Source organism: Cherax quadricarinatus, chromosome 33 (assembly GCF_038502225.1).
Source record: "Cherax quadricarinatus isolate ZL_2023a chromosome 33, ASM3850222v1, whole genome shotgun sequence".
Classification (NCBI taxonomy): Eukaryota; Metazoa; Arthropoda; class Malacostraca; order Decapoda; family Parastacidae; genus Cherax; species Cherax quadricarinatus.
In genome coordinates, this window is record NC_091324.1 from 25,486,363 (window position 1) to 25,500,435 (window position 14,073).

Consider the following 14,073-nt stretch of genomic DNA (forward strand, 5'->3'; position numbering starts at 1 on the left):
TTAGTTCGGGGAACCACAGCACAGACCCAATTCCCTAGATCAAGAGCCCCTCAGAAATGTCAAGGAACTTCCCTTGAGGGGAGAAATAAGGTATAACTTTTATTTTTTGTTTATACGTGGAGAGGGATTGGGGGGTCAATGCCCCTGAGGCCCGGTCTGAGACCAGGCCTTGTGATGGGTCAAGAGACAGATTCAAAATGGAGAACAAGTATAATATCGGAGAGACCTGGGAATGTGATTAATGAACAGAGGATAGCTTGCTTTAGTGGCTGGAATCCATAGTGTTTATTTTGGAGTAAGTTTTTAAATTGGAATTTGATTAATTATATGTAAAATTGTCAAATTACCAACTTTTGTGCATTTATAGGGTGGTTTTTATAATTGAATGAGTGATTTCTTGTACTCGGTCAATTGAACTAGTGAAATAGATAAAAATTTGGTTGAATTAAGCAAGGGAACTGGCTAAAAACAAGACTCAAACTGGGCAAAATCACCAAAGCAAAATTATGCCCAGACTGCCATCTTTGCATTTGTGTAATTCCATAAGTTTTCTTCAAATATCATATTTTTGGTATCATTATATTCAAAAAAGATTCTTTACGCTTTCAGCATTTTATTTTTATATTGCGACACTGTCAGCACTTTTAATTTTGGGGGATGCAACACTGAAAGGGTTAAACAATTAAACAAAGGATTAAAACAACTTGAGGAGTGACAATAAGACATAAATCTACTGTAATTTTTAATTTTGTAAATATGAATATAATGCATATTACAAAGGCTTTTTCAGAAAATCAAGTATGTTCACTGAATATTTTGCTTTGTCATGCAAACTTTTGAACCAATCAAAAATACTTCTTCTTTGAAGTTAAACCTGAAAATACGTATTTAAAATGAGCGTTCAACATTGTGCTACTAGAGTCCTGTGGCATTTGTGTGTACATGTAATAGCAGGATGTTGTGGTGTCTGTGTGTACATGCAATAGCAGGATCTTCTGATCTTTCAGAATGACACTGCTTGTGCTAATTATAACAGATACACAAAGAAATCTTCTCTCATGCCTCTATTAGTTGTGAAAATTGATAAGAAAATACATAAATACACTCCAATTCACCTGTATTCATTTGATGCCCACCAAACCCAGAAATATTACAGGGAAAAGTAGTCTTATGGCTTGTGAAGGCCTCAAGCTGTGTTTAAAGACGTTTTCTGTATTACTTCAAGTTTGTTTTCAAAATTTAACAATTTTCATAAGCAAACTTTTACATATTATATGCTAAAACTTCCATTCTATTTACAATCTTTAGCAATGCTTGTTTAACTTTAAATATTCCTTATGTACACAAAATGCTTGTAATTGTCTATTCAATAACTTATAGTGAGACATAAGCATTCAAGTTATCTTTAAAAAATAAATACAACTAGGTCTATTTTAAATAGCTTTCAGTAATGTTTCTATGTTTGCCTCTAGCTCTTGTCCCCTTAATAACTTCCCTACTGTAAGGTACTGGTCTAATGTACTAAGAGTCAAAAATTTAATGTACAATAGTCTAAGAAATAAAAATGTTTTAAAATTACTATTTTCTGGCTGCTACAAACTGCTTAATTCACAGTTAACCTACATGTAAATTTTATTTATCAAATAAATTTAATGTTATAAAAATATTTTTCTAAATGTCTTCTACAAAAAATATCAAATATAAAGCAATACTGTACAAAATACTGTACATAGATAATAATGTTAGCAATAAGGGTGCCTGTTACTAACATCATAAATGACAAAAAAAAAAAAAAAAAAGAGCCTGTATTTAGAACCATAATGCATTTCTGTCATGTTCTTCCTCCTGTTGTTGGTTATCATCATGGTGTCTTGCTTGTGGGGCTGCCTCCTCATCAGAATCAGAAACAGCTAAGTCATTAGTAATAGTACCATCATCATGAGACTGGAAGAGTAAAAAAAAAACAGAATAGTGGTATAAGTTGATATAAAAATTATAAGAACAAAATTTAATGGCAGTGACTGTGTTTTTTTTAGGTAGTAGGTTGGTAGACAGCAACCGCCCAGGGAGGTACTACCGTCCTGCCAAGTGAGTGTAAAACGGAAGCCTGTAATTGTTTTACATGATGGTAGGATTGCTGGTGTCTTTTTTCTGTCTCATAAACATGCAAGATTTCAGGCACATCTTGCTACTTCTACTTACATTTAGGTCACACTACACATACATGTACAAGAATATATATACATACACCTCTGGGTTTTCTTCTATTTTCTTTCTAATTCTTGTTCTTGTTATTTCCTCTTATCTCCATGGGGAAGTGGAACAGAATTCTTCCTCCGTAAGCCATGTGTGTTGTAAGAGGCGACTAAAATGCCGGGAGCAAGGGGCTAGTAACCCCTTCTCCTGTATATATTACTAAAGTTGAAAGGAGAAACTTTTGTTTTTCCTTTTGGCCACCCAACCTCGGTGGGATACGGCTGGTACGTTGAAAGAAAAAAGAAGACTGTGTTTTTACAAGATAAATTATAAAAATTCATGGGCTACTATGAATAATAACTGGCTTTCTTGTTAGCTGCTAATACTGCAGTCAAGCTAAGATGTGATCACAAAGTTCATTTTTTAAGAAACTGATGTTATCACAAAGAACCCAAAAGTAGCAAATGACTTTTAGTGGCTGGAAGCTGAGTGATGAGCCTATAGCACTCGTAGCATGATGTTCCGTTTTTTATTTTTTACAGTGTGAACATTTTACATCATTATTATCATTACTATTATTATTATTATTATTAATGCACCAGCCATCTCTCACCAGATACAATGACCCAGAAAAAGAAAAAACACTTTCACCATCACTCACTCCATCAATGTCTTGTCAGAGGTGCACTGATACTCCAGTTCAGATGCCACTCCAAACTGCAATATTCTCCACCCCTCTTTCAGAGTGCAAACACTGTACTTCTCTCCTCCAGGACTCCAGTCAAACTAACTGATTTCCCTGAATAATAATAATAATCATCATCCTCATCATCCTCATCATCCTCCTCCTCCTCCTCCTCCTCTGTTGAATTACCACTTAAAACTACAGTATATAAATTTTCCCTCCAAGTCAGTGCTGAATTATCATCAACACATTTCACAAGTATGTCATATATGTTCCCTCTATTTTTCATATCTTAGGTCAGAACATTGCTGTCCATTTTATGGCAGATAATGTCCGACTTACAATACAAGTTACACTCACCTGTGATGGCATCATACCACCAAGGAACTCTACTGAAGGATCGTAGCTAGCATCCACCTCCATGCTGCCTTCACCTGTCAACCCCTCGTGGTTATAATCTCCTTCGCTACCTTCACCCTGATATTCAGAAATTAGAAAAAAACATATATTAAAGAGCTGAATAATATTACCATAACTAATTTATACAGTGGGAATAAGACAAGTTTAAGTGAGCAGAATAAATTAAAGTGTCAGTTCTCTGATGCAGCAAGGTAGTTACAAGTACAATCTTCACCAGACCTGTCAGCTAACAGTACTCAACATTACAAACGATTTTTATTTTTTTTTTAAGTAAACTGGCCATTTCTAATGAAAGCAAGGTGATCCCCCCCCCTAAAAAAAAGGAAATTGGCACCATCATTCATTCAATAGCCATCTTGTCAAAAGTGTGTAGACATGGCAAGTCAAATGACCCTCAGAAATGCAACATCCCTGCCCCTTCTTCAGAGCACAGGAGCTGTACTTGCCATGTCCAGGACTCAAGTCTGGCTAACTGGATTCCCTGAATCCCATCATAAATGCTACCCTGCTCACAGTCCTACATTCCAGCCCCTAGCACTCAAAACCATTATCCCTCTCCCTCTAACCCTTCCTCGGAGGACACGTACACTACCTTCCTTCCACTCCAAATTTATGCATTCTCTTGGTCATCCTATTCTGCTTACATCTCTCTTAATGCAAAAACCAGCCTTCTGAATTCAAATTCTTGGTAACCCCAAACTATCTTCTAATTTCTTTGGAATTCTCTGCACAATATTTACAACACACTGCTGTCAAACATGGCATCTCTACTACCTCTAGTTTCCTCTTTGTTGCAATGTTTAAAGCCCATGCTTCTCATCCATATAAAAGTGGCAATGAATTCTGCACATTTTTATGAAGTAACCTTGACCTTCAATTTTAAAATATTGACCCCAAACATAATTACAACTTTCTTTGTTAAGGAACCTCTGTACTGCCAGAAAATCAGATATTCACGAAATTAAAAAAAAATACTTGTACAAAAAGTTTATGTATAGAAACGTGAGAATTAGCATTAAACAACTGTGAACTACTACTGTAAAAGAAGAGTAAAGAGGAATAGAGACTTCAGTGCCACTGAAGAAGTAATCCACAGTATTTATGTGTGGAATCTGCCCTGGTAATGGATACATACAGAACCAATAATGTGATTCTGATCTTTGATCATCTGAACTCAGCTGACTATGCCAAATATTACTGTTCATAATACAACTTAGATTTCTAAATATGTGATATTATAAGCTCATACATAATATAACTGGCTGTGGGCCTCTTAAACTATCCTTAGGCTAAACTTTGTGACACTGGGAAGAATACTCTTGTGGATGCAACACTGATTTTGACCTTTAATCCTTCAGTTGAAACATTAGAGGCATAATTGCAGACTCTTAACCTATCTCTGGGGATAACTTGATAATGACTGAACAAAACATTCATTATTATTATTATTACTTTTAGATGACTACTAAGTTTTAAATGATACATTACAACCTTTTGATCTTAAGGTATATATTGACCAAGTTTGAAAAAATTTCACTGAAAAAATTCTGGGATACTGACCAAACACTAATAAAGAATCCAGCTCCTAATTAGATGTAAAAGCATTTAGTAGGCAGTAACAAAGTTTCAAAATAGGATAGCACATTGCAGGCCACCATTGTATATGTGATAAAGCATATTGTAAGCCTTAATTTCCCAGCATAACAAATGCAAAAGAGATTTCTGAAATACTCCAGATCCAAATATGTGACCCCACAATGAAGAATATAATTTTTTTAAGTGTGTGTGTGTGTGTGTGTGTGTATTCTTGGCATGACTGTATGACTTGGCATGATTTGCAGCATGAGAAGATTGCTGTAGCCCTCTCTTCTGGATATAAGGAGACTTAGCAATTTTCTCTTGACACCCAGTACATTTTTCAAAGATAAATTAATGGCTTCTGGCACTGCTGGGAAGATAATAGTGATCTCTCTCATAAAGGCAGTATCTCCAATCATGTATTATAACAACATGGTTGAATAATATACTGTACCATATCCTAGATGATAAATGTACCTGATAATAAGGATACTGTGCAGACAGCTGCACCATAGCTTCAGCTGCTCCCTGAGTCTCATCAGGACCTTGTTGATGAGACACATACTGACCATCCTCAAGAATACCACCGTCCATTTCTCCACGTATCACCACCACATGCTGATTTCCAAAATCTTCTTCATCATCACTGAATTCAAGATCTGTCAAAAGTAGAGAAGTCAGGTATTGCTGTTCCACAATGTTTTCCTTACTGACTACAGAACTTATACAAAATTTAAAAAAAAAAAAAACCCGCAGCAAGAGTGACAATTATCCCATGTCCATCTTAATTATGATTAATTTTTATATCTTATTTGCTTATGTTTTTACATCATTGAATTTACAGGTTATGAGCTGTTTTTCTACTACAGTTAATTTCAAAGGTACACTACCACCCTCCAGGATGTCACAACAGTCAGCAGACACCCAAGCAATTATTAACTGCTAAGTAAATATGGGCAACAAGTACAAGGAAACATGTCCAGTATCTCCATGTATCTCAGAATCAAATCTGGGTCCTTCGCTGTGAGCCACCTATCAAATGTATAGTTTTTATATAATTATTTGTTGCAAGTGTGGTACATTCATATTTAAAAAAAATACCATCAGGAAATGTGGGCTCTTTCCAATTCCAGCTACATATATATTAACTGTGTAGGATTGAATTATGGAGCTTTTACCAAACACTTTTATTTTATGATCATTTGATGTGTGTTGTGGTAGAGCTGAGAAGTTATTATGAACTTGTTTAGTTCAGCTCCTTTCAAAGTTAGGTTTGATTGCCAGGAGACATCCATGTCTTTTATACTGTATTACTCAAAAAATTTATTTATTTATTATTATCATCACACTGGCCGATTCCCACCAAGGCAGGGTGGCCCGAAAAAGAAAAACTTTCACCATCATTCACTCCATCACTGTCTTGCCAGAAGGGTGCTTTACACTACAGTTTTTAAACTGCAACATTAACACCCCTCCTTTTTTCTAGTTAGTAAAGTTCATTTTAATTAGTAGTCAACTTAGGTAAAAGTGAGGTACACTAGAGCACCTACCAGAGATATAAATCTGAATGTGGTTTCAAGGTTTCTCACCCATAAAACCACTAAAAATAGAATTAATGACTTATTTACCTTCCTCCAAAACATTCCTTTGTGACTGCTGAATTCTCCGTCTTTTCCCAGCTGGCATCATGTCATCCTCATCACCATCAACTACATTAACATGTTCATCATCCTCATCACCTAGGAAGAAAAAAATATAACATACAATAACTGATGGTGATCAAAATAAACAGCCACTCTCTGGTATTTTAATGGCAAAATATATCATCTTATATTAAGAAGCATAGGAGTTGGGGGAAAGGAGTGGATCAAATTTCATAAAAGCAAGTCTCATCTATAGCGCTATGTAGGTAGACACTTAACTGCTACATAGTACTTAATGTTACTGTACCTGAGTATTCCAAAAGATGGTCAGATGGAGAGCCTAAATGGTGATCAGGATGGTCTTGTTCAGGTTCAGCATAAGTGTAATTAGTATCGTCGTCTGGACCAAGCGACGTACCCAGAGAGTCTGTCTCAGCCTGTTCCAATGCTCGCTCTTGGGCCAAAGCAATCTTCTTTTCCAAGCCATCCAGATGAGTCTCATACTGAAAACAGATATAAAACCTGACTGCATGGAAAATCTGAATGAATTAAAGAAAGTTAATCCATTCTATAATAAAATATGAAATTTCTGAGACACAAATATGTCAATTGTGGGTTAGTTCTCAAGAAAAGAAGCATAAAAAAAATTCAGGTTTGATGAGGCTCACATTATCATGACATGGTTATTCACAATGTTTTAAATCCAGACATGTAAATCAACAACCATATCCAGCCTATTTTCTAATTTCTTTGACTTTAACCCTTTCAGGGTTTTCGACGTACTAGTACGGCTTAAGCACCAGGGTTATTGACGTACTAGAATGCCTAAATTCTAGCGCCTTCAGATCTAGCGAGAGAAAGCTCTTAGGCCTACATATGAAAGAATGGGTCTATGTGGTCAGTGTGCGCAGTATAAAAAAAATCCTGCAGCACACAGTGCATGAGAAAAAAAAACTTTGACCGTGTTTTTGGATTAAAACAGTGACTTTGCACTGTACTTTCGTATGGTATTTATGGTTGTATTCTAGTTTTCCTGGTCTCATTTTATAGAATGGAAGACATATTACAGAAATTGAGATGATTTTGATTGGTTTCACAATGAAAAGTACCTTGAAATTGAGCTCAAAGTAGCAGAAATGTTGATTTTTACAAAAGCTCAAAAGTAAACACATCATGCCAAGTGTCCAATACACATCAACTGGTGAGTCTAATATATTTTCACAAGTGCGCTGATATTATTTATACCATTTCTACACTAATGCAGTAGTCTGCATAACAGTAAATCTTCTATTTTTTGTAAGAATAAAAATTCAAAGTGGAAAGCAAAAGAAATATAAGAGGGACCTGGGGACGTGACTAACGAACAGAGAACTTATTATTTTAGTGCCAGGAATGTCTGTCTCGTTTATTCTGGGCCCTATTTGGAAATTGGCATCTTCTGAAATTTGTGTGGAATTGGCAAAATTGCCAATTTCTAACCACTTTATTGGATACTTGAAATTGGTAAATGGGTGGTCTCTTGTACTCATTCGATAGAAAAAATGGAGTTCTAGCGAAATAAATATGATTTTTGTCGACTTGTGCACAGGAACTGGCCGAAAATAGGGCTCAAAGTTGGCGAAATCGCCAATGCGTAAACATCGGCGAGACCATTAACTTTGCGAGAGCATAATTCCATAAGTTTTCCATCAAATTTCATACTTTTGGTGTCATTATGATCGGGAAAAGATTCTCTATCACTTCATAAGAAAAAATTTTTTTTTTTTTCCAAAAGATTTTCGACCCTGAGAACAAGTTTAAGAGAGGGCCTCTCGACCCTGAAAGGGTTAAAAATTATACTGTTTCATACTGCATACAGTGGAGTACACTGCAATCAGAGAGAAACCTAAAATGTGTTTTCAGCATGCTTCTGTAAAGACAGCAATTGAACAAATATTTTTTGTTTTGTTTTGTTTTTTCAACAAACCAGCTGTATCCCACCAAGGCAGGGTGACCTAAAAAGAAAAATAGAAGTTTTTCTTTTTAAATTTAGTAATGACAAATAAATATATATTACTAAATGTAACAGGAAAGATTTCTGTTTTTCTTTTTTGGGTCACCCTGCTTTGGTGGGATATGGCTGGCTTGTTAAAAATAAATTAAAAATATAAACAAAGTACGAGAAAAATATGTACGCAATTTCTAGGAGAAATCTCAAGATTTTTTCTAGAAATGTTTTCTTTACCACTCTGAGGCTATTGGCCTTCATAATTCACACCAACACAGCAACTGCTTTTTCATTATCTATTTCCTTTATATGAATCAAAAAATAAAATTGATCTCACCTCAGCTAAATTTTCCCTGCAAACCTGGATTAACACTTCTGCCTTCTGAGAGAAAGACGAGTCTTGTCCATTGTATCTGATACTATTAGTTAGAATCAGCTCCATGTCGTGCATAAACTCAGCTCGACTGTGATATTTGTGGTCTGTAAAAAAATATATTTATATCTTCACACTTAACTAATTTTAGCAGATAAAATTGATTATAGTGAAGTGGAGTTCATAACGGAAGCCTCTGTTTCTAATATTTCACTACTACATATCTGCCAATTTAGAAAAAAAAACAGATTACAGTACATAATAAAATATAGCTAAAGCCAAAATGTCTAAAAAATAATTACAGACATAGGTATGGAAACAATGACAGCATAATGCAAAAGGAAATATTTTTACAATGATAATATTGTGCTTGGCACTTAGGTTTAGATCTACTATAAAAAGCACACCTTGTTATTCCAGTATACAACTTAAGAGCATGAAGTCAAAATCTTATTCATGGAGAAGCATTAAACTGTAAGGGTCATATAGCACCTGAAAAATGGGAGGGGGTGAGTGAGTAATCAATTTTGATAAAAGGAAGGGGAAAGTAACTCCAGTTACTGAGATCAAGAGCCCTTTATCAGTATCTAAGTACCCTTTCCCCTAAAATGTGTCACAATCATAAAAATATATTACTCCTAATAATACTTAATGATGTTTGAATTCCAGCTTTGAAAATTAAAGATAATGCAATAACAGATAAGTAGACCAAGAATTCATTTTAATCATCTAAGATTTTACAGTTATTATGTACACACATATAACCAGCTGTATAAATAACACTGATGCTACTTCTACTTACACTTAGGTCACACTACACATACATGTACAAGCACATATATACACACCCCTCTGGGTTTTCTTCTATTTTCTTTCTAGTTCTTATTCTTGTTTATTTCCTCTTATCTCCATGGGGAAGTGGAACAGAATTCTTCCTCCGTAAGCCATGCGTGTTGTAAGAGGCAACTAAAATGCCGGGAGCAAGGGGCTAGTAACCTCTTCTCCTGTATATATTACTAAATGTAAAAGGAGAAACTTTCGTTTTTCCTTTTGGGCCACCCCGCCTCGGTGGGATACGGCCGGTGTGTTGAAAGAAAGATTTAGTATGTGTAACTGCATGATAACAGAGAAAAGCACATCAATATACACAAGTACCAAACTTTTTTCTGAGAAGAAATTCAACAAAATTGTGAAATATATAAAAAGTACAGAGATAAAACCACCTACTGTCCTGCCAAGTGAGTGTAAAACGGAAGCCTGTAATTATTTTTCATGATGGTAGGATTGCTGGTGTCTTTTTTCTGTCTCATAAACATGCAAGATTTCATGTATGTCTTGCTACTTACACTTAGGTCACACTACACATGCATGTACAATCATATATATACACACCCCTCTGGGTTTTCTTCTATTTTCTTACTAGTTCTTGTTCTTGTTTATTTCCTCTTATCTCCATGGGGAAGTGGAACAGAATTCTTCCTCCGTAAGCCTATGCATGTCATAAGAAGCGACTAAAATGCCGGGAGCAAGGGGCTAGTAACCCCTTCTCCTGTATACATTACTGAAGTTAAAAAGAGAAACTTTCATTTTTCCTTTTGGGCCACCCTGCTTTGGTGGGATACTACCCGTTTGCTGAACAAAGAAGAACGTGAAACCTAAGTTTATTGAGCCCAAACAAATTATGTAAGGAATACTGGGGACTGAACTGGCGACTCTGCATATGCAAGTCTATGAAAGGACTGATTTAGTTACAATGTCATAAACTGGAGAGAAATGGTATAAAATACTAATACAATAGGAGAAAGAGTTACAAATGCAGTGAGTCTGTTGAGTCACAGCAGATGTGACTTGATAAAGCTCCCTGTGTGGACAAAATGTCACCAGTAAAGGATTGCATTATATTGCATCTGGCTCTATTTCCAATGTTACAAATTATTTTAACATTCTGCAGGTAATGCATATAGCAGCATACTTGTAAATACAAGGCCACCTGTTCGGTCCTTAATATTCCTTACACAGTTTGTTGCTGTCATGATATGGTGAAATTCTTATTTTTTTTTTTTTTTATCACACTGGCCGATTCCCACCAAGGCAGGGTGGCCCGAAAAAGAAAAACTTTCACCATCATTCACTCCATCACTGTCTTGCCAGAAGGGTGCTTTACACTACAGTTTTTAAACTGCAACATTAACACCCCTCCTTCAGAGTGCAGGCACTGTACTTCCCATCTCCAGGACTCAAGTCCGGCCTGCCGGTTTCCCTGAACCCCTTCATAAATGTTACTTTGCTCACACTCCAACAGCACGTCAAGTATTAAAAACCATTTGTCTCCATTCACTCCTATCAAACACGCTCACGCATGCCTGCTGGAAGTCCAAGCCCCTCGCACACAAAACCTCCTTTACCCCCTCCCTCCAACCTTTCCTAGGCCGACCCCTACCCCGCCTTCCTTCCACTACAGACTGATACACTCTTGAAGTTATTCTGTTTCGCTCCATTCTCTCCACATGTCCGAACCACCTCAACAACCCTTCCTCAGCCCTCTGGACAACAGTTTTGGTAATCCCGCACCTCCTCCTAACTTCCAAACTACGAATTCTCTGCATTATATTCACACCACACATTGCTCTCAGACATGACATCTCCACTGCCTCCAGCCTTCTCCTTGCTGCAACATTCATCACCCATGCTTCACACCCATATAAGAGCGTTGGTAAAACTATACTCTCATACATTCCCCTCTTTGCCTCCAAGGACAAAGTTCTTTGTCTCCACAGACTCCTAAGTGCACCACTCACCCTTTTCCCCTCATCAATTCTATGATTCACCTCATCTTTCATAGACCCATCCGCTGACACGTCCACTCCCAAATATCTGAATACATTCACCTCCTCCATACTCTCTCCCTCCAATCTGATATCCAATCTTTCATCACCTAATCTTTTTGTTATCCTCATAACCTTACTCTTTCCTGTATTCACTTTCAATTTTCTTCTTTTGCACACCCTACCAATTATTTAATAAGCAAATAGTGAAGAGGTAAAAAAGAAAAAGTCAATATAAGGCAAGCTGTAATATAAGTGTTCAGTACCCAGTAATTTGGTTTCAAAGAGAAGCAGCACTTAATTTCATGGTGTAAAAAATGAAAGATTGAAGCTAATCTTACTAATTAGTGAACTCTCCTGAAGTACAGTAAAGTTATTTGAATACATTACAGTATTCAAAAAGCTACAGAATAAATTAAGCAAGACTAAATATGTCATACTTACTTTTAACCTTTTTAGCAATAGTAGAAAGATCCATTGGATGTTGAATTATCTCATAATAATCCTTAACATTCTTTTTGTTGACAGGTTTCATAAATGGCCAAGATTCTTGCATTGAGAAGAGCTTGTGGTTCACAATGTTGTCCAAAATGTAGTCAAATGCAACCTGTTTGAAAAAAAAAAAATGGTAATTATAGAACACAGGATAGAAAAAAAAAATGCTGATAAACCTTTTATGGGACTGAGAGAATAATTAACCTTTATATTCTGCCCTTTATTTACAATTCAAATTTTTCATAAATTCTATAAGAATGGATTTTCTTCCCAAGAATAGTTTTCATAGTATGTAAACTCACAGCATCACCAAAATGCAAAGCATTTACATTATATACTGTACCAATATCCCTATAAAAAAGTATCAATACATAATTCCACACCTGGTCATCATCATCTAGCAGAGGGTTAATAGCCTTCTCCAGCCTCATAAGTCGCTCTTCCTTCTCAGCAAATCGGTCAATGCATAACTCCAACATCTTCTGAGCTGTTACTGTTAGAGTGCTCTTAACACCTACAATTAAGGAAAACACTGCATCACTAACGGAAAGTATTAATTTTGAAGGCTATCAAAACCCCAAACTCTGATGGAGAGGATACACATTCAACATCCTGGACATCATTCAAACATTGATAAATCCTGTAATAAAGTCACAACTGCCACAAAAATATGACATGATAAAACTGTGGCCTAGATGAGTCACTGACTTGAACAGATTTCAGGAAACATTTCTGGATGTACACAAGGAAATTGTGACCTTTGCCAGGCATGTTTGATTCAATGAATCAACCCACAAGAACACAGTCACCTAGCTTGGACTGCTATAAAACACTGCTGAGCCAAGTGTTGCTCAAGACCTATTTTATGAGACTTCATGCATCTACAACCACGACTTCTCCAGCAGATACAGTACAGCCCTCTACACCCATGACTCCTCCAGCAGATACAGTACAGCCCTCTACACCCATGACTTCTCCAGCAGATTTATTGCAGCCGTCTATAAACTATGCATCTCTCAGCAACTTCCCATTTTGCATCTAGTTACTCAAATCACTGAGAAAGCAGATGATCCTGTCCCCTTCCTCTCCCTCAAACTAATTCATTCTTATTCATCCTATCTTACTCCTATTCCTGCATTTTTAGTTTTATTTAATTCACTTCATATTCATTCATTCCCCTTATTATTCAAACATTTTCATTATTAATTATGTAGTAGTGCCTTTTTATATCCTCAATTACAGAACCCATATCTACTCCACCTTTCTAATGACAATCATTGCTAATGCCCCACTTAAAGTACTTACTACTTAAACATACTTGAAGCACCTGTTAAATATAGGCTGCCTGACTATTTACAATGCTTTATTAACCCCTAAACTGTCCAAACGTAGATCTACGTTTGCACGAGTAGCGCTCCGACCTTGATTTTCTCCATAAGAGAGAATGTAAAAAAAACGTAGATCTACGTTTGGAGCGCTACGCGAGCGAACTTAGATCTACATTTGGACAGTTTAAGGGTTAAAAGTATCTAACACTTGCAAACACTAGCAATATCCAGACTCCAGGAAAGGAAATTTTCTTGGAAAATGGAGCATAACTACATGAAAAAGTTTCTTTTAACACTCCGGCCATCTCTCACTGAGGTAGGATGATCCAGGAAAGAAGAAAACATTTTCACTGGTGTTCATTCAATCACTGTCTTGCCAGAAAGACACCAACATCTCCACCCGTCCCTCAGAGGGATGGTGATGCTGCAAGAATGATATCTATACTCCCAAGCATGATGTTAAAAATATAAAAATATTCAGGATACTTGTTTCATAATATACTTGAATCATTGATAAAATCATTCTGTTTACTGTACCATAAC

At 36.2% G+C, this 14,073-nt stretch overlaps 1 protein-coding gene across 6 annotated transcripts in view; it reads right to left on the reverse strand.

Moving 5' to 3' along the window:
- Positions 1-729: 729 nt before the first annotated feature.
- The window catches only part of Taf1 (TATA-box binding protein associated factor 1), a 56,316-nt gene continuing 42,972 nt past the window's right edge, over positions 730-14,073 (reverse strand). For all 6 annotated transcript variants that reach the window (XM_070090943.1, XM_070090941.1, XM_070090940.1 and 3 more), the window contains exons 27-34: positions 12,586-12,716; positions 12,152-12,314; positions 8,847-8,989; positions 6,830-7,025; positions 6,508-6,618; positions 5,357-5,538; positions 3,242-3,358; positions 730-1,944 (exon numbers count right to left, since the gene is read on the reverse strand). In XM_070090943.1, coding sequence (XP_069947044.1) covers positions 1,810-1,944; positions 3,242-3,358; positions 5,357-5,538; positions 6,508-6,618; positions 6,830-7,025; positions 8,847-8,989; positions 12,152-12,314; positions 12,586-12,716 — 1,178 coding nt within the window. In that variant the 3' untranslated portion in view covers positions 730-1,809. The remainder of the gene's footprint in view (positions 1,945-3,241; positions 3,359-5,356; positions 5,539-6,507; positions 6,619-6,829; positions 7,026-8,846; positions 8,990-12,151; positions 12,315-12,585; positions 12,717-14,073) is intronic.